Source organism: Lipotes vexillifer, unplaced genomic scaffold (genome assembly GCF_000442215.2).
Source record: "Lipotes vexillifer unplaced genomic scaffold, Lipotes_vexillifer_v1.1 scaffold124, whole genome shotgun sequence".
Lineage (NCBI taxonomy): Eukaryota > Metazoa > Chordata > Mammalia > Artiodactyla > Lipotidae > Lipotes > Lipotes vexillifer.
The window spans coordinates 652,260-660,896 of NW_006771308.1; the positions used below are offsets into that span (position 1 = coordinate 652,260).

Sequence of the window (8,637 nt, forward strand, 5' to 3'; positions counted from 1 at the left end):
CCTAAGTCTGTTTGCTAGATGTTTGAAGACAGCTTCTAGAAGCAGTACTGTGTAGCTGCCTCACATGTTCATCCAGAAACCCCAGGCAGAAATAGGACTTTAACACTTTCAGTCATGTTAGGCTTTTGCTCTAAAGAACAATATTCCTGCTTTAAGAAGTAGATGTGAGAATGACTGTCATTTCCAGTATAATATCCAAGCACGTCCTTGGGTCCTGTCCTTTTTCCATGTCTTCCCTCTGGCTCCCCAACCCCCCAGGCTGAGCTTCTCTCCAACGTGGACACTTTCAGCTGGCAGTGATGGGTTGCTGCCTGGGAAGGAAAAGGATGTCAGAGCCACATCTTTGAGGTCCTTGAAAGACCCCACCAAGTGAGGTCTGGGACTGGGAGCCCTGCTCGGGTTGAAACCACAGAGCTATTTATTCATAGAAGCTCTTAGCCCTCCAGATCTCAACTGTGAGGAAAAGTGGGAAGCATAATCAGTGATCAGGAGAGAATCAGGCTGTAGATAAGGCTGTAAATTGTAGCATTCTCTGCACACAGGTGCTCAGAGCACTGAGCAAAAGTGCTCTCGAGCATTGTCTTACTTGAACAGCCGTAAAAGCCATCTCCCCAATGCTTTCCAGGATTGTTTTATCTAATGACAACAAAAGGGTTGGGACTCTTGAAATCACATCTTAGAAACTGCTTTCTAAAAGGGGACATAGGGCTTCCCTGGTGGCGCAGTGCTTGAGAGTCCGCCTGCCGATGCAGGAGACGCGGGTTCGTGCCCCGTTTCGGGAAGATCCCACATGCCGCGGAGCGGCTGGGCCCGTGAGCCATGGCCACTGAGCCTGCGCGTCCGGAGCCTGTGCTCCGCAAATGGGAGAGGCCACAACAGTGAGAGGCCCGCATAACGCAAGGAAAAAATAAATAAATAAATAAATAAATAAAAGGGGACATAGAAGGTGTTATTCATAAAGATTAAAATGCCTTTTTCTTTCGCATTAGGCTCTCAGCATCACAGTACCCTTTCCAGTGTGCTAGCTTCTTGTCCCACACATCACAGAAAATAACCCAGAGCATATTCAGTGATGCAGGCAGAATACAGGCCCAGAATGACCCCAGATGCATCTGTTCAAAAGTCTCTGTGCAGATATTTTATAGTGATTTGGGGCCAGGATAAGTGCTATACTCTTAAACCTTAATGTACGGAGACACACACCTGCCCCGCTTCCCACCAGAGAATATGTAACCTTGTGGGGGACTCATCTGATCTCAGCCCACCCACCTTGTGTGGTCAGAATCCCAAAGGGGAGGGTGACGTATTTGCCTTTCAATTCCTAACCACCACAGTCCACGGAACCACTCTATATAGACAAGAAAGATTCATCCTCAGTATAATGCAGGGTGTGGAGAATGATAATTAGGTCCTCCACACAATCCTTGGTCACCCCTGAGACCACTGGAATGTGCCCCATGGCCTATAGCATCGACCTTACCTTTTATACGTTTCCAAGGCACAAAAGAAAGCAATGGCCTTGTCAGCCCCCAAATTTTATCTACCAGGAGTTGATCTGCCTGGGGCCCTTATCCTGTCCCATCACAGCTGGCAGTGTGACTTAGATGTGTCCCTTAATCTCTCTGGACTTCACAGTTTTGTTTGGCGGGGGGGATTGTTTTGTCTCTAAAACTATAGACTTAGAGCAGATGACCTCTAAGTTCTTTACAGTTAATACCCCCTGGTTTTCTTCTGTGGCTTCTCTCTTCAAAATGACGGCCGAAAGCTGTTACTATTTCAGGAAACGCTATGGACTGGCGTAGCCGCCTCCTGCTTCCCCCCAGGGGTTCTAGTGGGTCTCAGAGGTTGCCTGTGACACTGAAAATTCAACACTAGTAGGAAGTAGCTGGTAAAGGGTCACACAAGGAAAAGCGTATGGTCCACTCTGCCTCGGCTGTAGTTTTCGTGACTCCGAGCACCAGAGCCATCCCTGCAGCCCCAATTAAAAGTATCTAGTTAGAGGGATATGCATTTCCAGGACAAATTCCTCAAGGTAGGTAAACCATACCTGAACAAATCCGGGTAGATTTTATGAAATCCAAGGTGAGAGGCATCGTGACAGCTTTCAGAGCCCAGAAAAGAGGTGCTTTGCTCCTTTTAATTTTGACAACATGCACGACATCCCAGAGAATTGCCTGATTTTCCATAGGACCGAATTGGATCCAAACACTATTTTCGCTTTTGGAGAATGTGCTTTGCACTTGACACTCTGGGGAGCAGTTTAGTCCTTTGTAATCTTTTGTATCTCTTTGAAATATAGGAATTTTCACTTCTTCTGATGATAGTTCCTTATAAATAGTGCCCTGGTGTTCTAAATTGGAGTGGAGGACTTGGTGACAGAGTGCGCAGCTGTCCCAAGGGTGGAAAGAGGCTGTTTCATTTCTTCTTTTAAAAGGAGCTTTTCAGAACGGAAGTGTTTCTCACTTCTCAACTGCAGTTAATGCCACACTTAAGAAAGATTATAATACCACCTTTCACTGTAAATTATGTACCAGTGGGACATAACTGTGACTTTGAACGCTTATTAGATCATTTATGGACACTCAACGCCTTCATTCATTTCTTTGTCTCTTTTAAAGTCTTCCCAACAAAAGCAAATTATTTTACAGCTGGTTTATAATTGAACTGAAACTCATCTTTAACTCTGCTTGTGCAGCTCTTAGTGACATATTTTGCCTTACTCTACTCTGAAATACAACCATCCTGTTGAACCAGCATCCAAGGACTGCTTAAGTTATGAAGCTGTTCACTACCAGACAGGAAGATAACCAAGAATTCTACCAGAGCACAAAAGAAGCTGGGTTAGCATATGGAATCCCTGTCAGTTTGCCTTTCCTCTTTGAATTCCAAAAATAATACCTCAAAGACTGTACTTTACGTTTCCAAATATTCCACATCTGTAGAAATCTTTAGTGCACTGTACATGTTGGAATCAGTCAAGAAATTCTACCCTCAGAAGTATAAAAACCAATTAGTAGTATAAGATACAGGTTTTCTCTAAGTACGGTCAGTTGTCCTCCCAACTTCATGTGTCCCATTTCCCAGCTGCTCAGGTTTAATGCAATGTCTGCTAATGAACAAATGAAATAAATATACAGTAAGGCAAAAAAGGAGCACACCACTTAAATATTCTTTTTTTGCCTCAAATCCAAAAGTCAGTAAATAATAAGTGTGGCCCCCAGCCAATCTTTGCTTTGATAATTCTTGATTACTTCTCTCAAGCAGAGGCCCCAACTCCAGAGTCCAGCCAATCCAGGTGGGAAGGGAAAGCAGTCCAGGCAAAGGCAAGAGGAGAGTGGTGGTCACTGACAGAGTTGAGGGAAAGTGTGTCTTGTCACGCTCCCATTATAAACACAGTCCTCATCCCAGAGTTACTGATATGCCCGGAGCTGCCACACCAGTATTCCGTTGGCGTTCTGTTTCCCGTTGCTCCTTTCCCGCTAAACTGCTTTTGCTCAGCAAAGCTCTTCAGCAGACAGGATCACTGCATGTGATGAAACATGACAAGAAATTAAAAACCTTCGAAGGGGCTATTTTTCTTCCTCCAGCGACCTATACGTGAAAAATTAATAATAGTTATCCTGGTTATTAGCTATGACCTGAAACATAGCTTCATATCATGTATTCTGAAAAAAGCACTAACCCAATTCCTCTTTGTCGTGACTGACAGAATATTAATGGCTGAAAAGCCTTCTCCAGATCTCAGTAATTGTGCTTTGAAGGAGAGGTAAGGAAGTGGCATGTACATCCTTCCTGCATCCTGGGTATAACACAGAATACACTCTTGGGTAGCTGTGTGTAGGCTCAATGTTAGCTGTGTGATTTGGCTAAACATGGGTGTGGCACCACTGTTCCCAATATTGTCTTACTGTCTTTGGTTCATGTCTTTGAACATGTCCAGAGGGGCACGATGAGGAGAGTAAAGATTTGAAATCCACACCCTAGAAGAAAGGTTGGAAATCGATTCTATTTATCCCAGAAAAGGGATGATTTAAAGGGGACCGGTGACTGCTCTCAGATATTTGAAGAACTAACATGCTGTTCTGTACGGCCCCAGATAGTAATGGTACAATTAAGGAGTCGAGTTCCCAAAGAGATATATCCAGACCAACGTAAGCAATAACTACAAACAGGAGGGGGCTGCCTGGAGGCCATGAGATCCTCAACCTAGGGGACTTCAAGGGGAAGCTTGTGTTTGCTGCTCAGATGTTATCGAGATAAGTGTCTTCCCTCTAAGACTCCTGCAACCTAAGGTAATATCAAGTGACTTAGATGACCTGTAGGCAACTGACCCAACACTTGCACCATGTGCCCATGGGGAAGGGCACAAAGAGTCTGCTGGGATCAAGTGGAAAGTGCTCTCTTGCACTTCATTTGGACCATTTTCATGACAAGGTAGGAAGTTTTTTTTAGGAGCTTCCTAGAGAAAATGGGGTAAGAGCCCAGCTGGTAGGGCATGGGAGGCCATAGGTGGGAAAAATTCAGAGACAGAGATGGAGTGATTGGGTAACATGTATATTAAATAAGCTTGCTTGAATAGAGAGCATGGTTCAAGATTGAGAGGAGTCAGGGACAATTGGGTCATCAACAAATAACGGATCTACGTAAAAGGATAGAAAAGCTAACCATTTTAGTGTCAAGTTATTAATCCCATGAATAACCATAGCCGCCCTCAGCCCCATCCCACAGAGTGGTGCCATCACCAACTCTAAGTGCTTCTTCCTGGTGCTGAGAATAGAAAAGGTGAGTATGATGGGATTGGATATGCTCCCTGAATCTGGATTCAGTACACGTCTCTTCACTGGTTTTCAGATGATTACTCGAGAGTTTAGTATACTCTGAAATTCATTCTACTGTATATGTCCTTTCCCTTAATTTTCAGGGCAACAAGTATTTTAAGTATAATGAATTAATTATTATTACTTGGTGAAAAATACATTTCCAAGCAAATTCTTGTTAAAAATGTTTTACTGAGATAAATATAGTTGTAAATTCTCTCCCTAAAAGAAGCCCATATCAGTTGGTGGTGCTGTGCAATTGTCTTTCAAATTTTTCCATTAAACTAAAAGACTAATTCCCCCCCTGAGATCATTATAATGTAAATCATTTCTGAACAAGGAAATGATCACACATGCCAAATTACCCAAACCATTTGAAGTTGAGGCAGAAGAAAATTGGAATGTATTATTATTGGGAACACAAAGTCTTAACTCCATAAGTAGCCATTTCTTTTCTCTGAAAATCTGCTTTACACTTTTCTGTAAAAAAGTAAAAAAGAAAAAGAAAAGAATTTTCCCCAAGGATAAGTCTAAAGCCTGAAAAGCTAATTTTAATATGTTCAGAAATGAAAATGAGACTGGGTTGGCAGTATTAAGCTGAAATGCTCCGCCAGTGCCCTTGCTCTGAGCTCTTCAAATAGAATCCCGTTCTGCACACACGTGCTCCACTGAGCATGTGCAGAATAGCATTTGGATAGGATAAGGATGTGTTCAACACAGAGGAACATGCTAACAGACTCAAACCAGAAAAATATTCCCAGGAACACTCTCTGGCCACCAAAACAAAATTATTTTTTCAATGAGAAGAAAGTTCCTTGGTGGTTTTGGACATAGAATACTACCATCATGCCATCTGTATTTCCTAAATTATTACTATCAAACTGAGCTCTAAGAAGGCCCCTATTGGTAAAACATCTGTCTCTGACCAGATAACCCTACTGCATACAACCACCTATTGTTCAACAAAAGAGAAAGGAATGATTTTAGTAATTTAGAGGAACTACCTCTAAATTACTCTAAATGTTAGAACCAAATCAAGTAATTGATATGTCCTTACTCTGGGATAATAGTGATCTTCATGCCAGACCTGACTATCTGAAAATAAAGACATTTTTGCCACAAATGCACCTCACCACTGCCCATGGTCTGTTTATTGTTAGAGAGCCAGAGATGTTCAAGGGCATCCCTAGGGTCTCATCTTAATGCAGAAACAAAGGTAAGGCTCCTTCCCTGATTACTTGTTGAGCCCTATCTTCCTCTCCTATTCAAAGAGCAAGTCTTGAGTGTGCTGATATAGAAAAAACATCTCGTCCATTTAGAAACGGAAAAAATAAGAGACAAAAGGGAAAATACGGAACAGCAAAGAGTTGGTCAAAATCGTCACCTCCTAAATAGAAACTCTTTAAGAGGCCATTGTTGTACAGGTAGTAACATCCAAGGGAGCTGGAGAGGGTGAAGTATTAATCTCCTCTTGGTCATCAATGGGTAGAATTTACCTCTAAGGCTTCTAAATTCAACTCTAAAGATATTTAACTAAACGGAAACTTCCAATACCTTCTCTACCACTAAAAATTGGGAGAAGAGAAAACAATCGTCTGTGATATTTGAAGTATCCTCTGGTCATGGGTTCCGACCTGCCGAGAATTCCCTCCCAGTCTCAAACCACATTGGCAACTATGGGGTGGATGAGGCTTTGTGAAAATGCATTCGTAAGGCAGGTCTTGGGGAAAACTGTGCAGAGCAGGTGGCAGATTTCTGATCTCTAGTTTGCATTGATCTTACATTTAGACACAGATTCAGAAGAACAGACAGTCCCTTTTCCAGTGCCTTCGGAAAGACTGCCGCTCCGTAGAATGAGTCCTTTCTCCTCCACCCTTAATCTGCAACCCAGCTTCCCCAGGAGATCCTACTTTGATTTCCGATCCTCACCCCATCAGCTGAGCTTGCATTCCTCTTTACAGTCTCTCAATGCACCGGGTGAGCTGAGCTCGTCTGACCTTTCCTCTTGATCTCTGTGCCTTGAAGGCATCTCTGAATACCTGTTTCATTCTTGGCGTCCATGTGCGTGCAGAGGGTGATGAGCTAGTCTCTATGTCTGTGGCCTGCTTCCGGTGTGAGGAGCATTTGGATGAGGGAGCTCTGTGGCATTCTTGTGTGTGTGGTGTGAGGACCAACCCATCGAGCTGTGGTCAATGTATATAATGGTGTCGGAAAGTGATGAGTGAAGTTGCTCTTTTTGCACAAGCTGGTACCACCATGGGAAACCTGCTCTGTCATCACACGCAATGGCATAGCACGCATAGGTACTGGCTGAGTGGAGTCTGTGGCCTTAGTATGGAGGTTTGCAACCCTGCTGTATCCAGGAAACCAGCTGTGTCTGGGAGACTGGATCAGTGCACCCAGCCTGGAGTGGTCTGATTAAACATAGACTCAAGAGATCTTTATTGAAAACATAAAAGTAAAAAACTTGCCAACAGCAGAATGCATCATACAAAGCAGACACACCAGAGAGCAGCAAGTGAAAGTATTTCCTGACGAAGCCTGTGCTCACTGGTCAGACAGTCAGGGTCATGGCTGATTTTTTCCTAAGCAAAGGGGCGGAACCACCACCAGCTAAATCAGAAACCCTCAACTAGCCTAAGGCCCAAAAGATGGGAGTCACTGAAAAGTCTGGCCTCCCGAAGTTTCCCACAGCCAAGAGGGTTGTGACACGGCTTCAGGCTGATTTCAGGAAGCTGGACTAGTGATACTATGCCATGAACTCTGTCTAGCCAATAGAATCTTAAAATATCTAAACTGCAGTCCTATTTGATCTCTTCAGGACTATATTGTAATCAGGGATACACATGATGCACATTTCACTTTTCCAAAGGTTTCTTTTGTTTGTTATTTTATTCTGTTTGCTCATCCCACGTCCTAGAATGAAGAAGCCCACAGCATGACAGTGCAAAAAGGATGCAGGGACTTCAAGCTCTCTTTGAAATGACATTTTCTTTGTGCTTTTATGTTTTTAACTGTTTTTCTGTGCGCTATTGGCTTTTAAACATGCTTTGTTATGGAAGCCTTTTCACTTGTGTCCGATGTACTGAAATATTGTTATAGTCTTTGTAATGTATATTGTCTCAAGAATAAAATATGTGGGTTTGGGGATATCTGATGGCTGTATTTGACACCATTGTTCTAGTTGTATCGTTGAAACTTAAATGTACGATGGTGTGTTTAAAGTAGTGTAAAAAAGATTTCAGAAAACTTGTTTTGAAAAAGACTTGCACAAGGCATGATTCATTTAAAACATTTAAAAGCCCTATTCAGATTCTACAAATTTATTTCCAAAGCTGGATATCAGATTCAGTTTTAAAACTCCAGGTGTTCTGTACTCACTAAGTTCTAACCTGTGAATAGGAATTGAAGTGATAATTGATACAAACTAAACGTAAGTATTCAGCCATGAGTTGGAGAAAATGATTATTCTGCATATCAATTCATCCCAGAGGAAAAAAAAACCAAAAGTAAGATCATAACCTTTACATTTTGTTTTTCAATCATTAGTCCTTTCTAAGGTGCTTTCTTAATTCTTCTAAAATTCTTTTAATTCAGCATATTATCCTTTATTTAGCACATAAGGGCCTTACTGAATTGAAAAATCATTAAATGGTCCTTTCTAGGAGATACCCTGGTGCTTATCAAAAACACATTTCCTAGATCAGTCACTGACAGCACTTGAAATTGTAGTTCACACACCTTTGAACATTTTAAGACTAGACTGCTTCATCCACCCTGATGAAACTTCTCATGAAGTAGGTAAGGGTATGTTAGGGAA

General features: G+C 42.4%; 1 protein-coding gene across 3 annotated transcripts in view; it reads left to right on the forward strand.

Moving 5' to 3' along the window:
- TRIM9 (tripartite motif containing 9) overlaps positions 1-8,637 on the forward strand; it is a 112,581-nt gene that overhangs the window by 95,713 nt on the left and 8,231 nt on the right. For 2 of the 3 annotated variants that reach the window (XM_007446601.1, XM_007446600.1), the window contains exon 8: positions 6,606-6,794. The exons of the other annotated variant lie outside the window; for it this stretch is intronic. In XM_007446601.1, the coding sequence (XP_007446663.1) occupies positions 6,606-6,794 (189 nt within the window). The remainder of the gene's footprint in view (positions 1-6,605; positions 6,795-8,637) is intronic. 3 annotated transcript variants of the gene reach the window in all.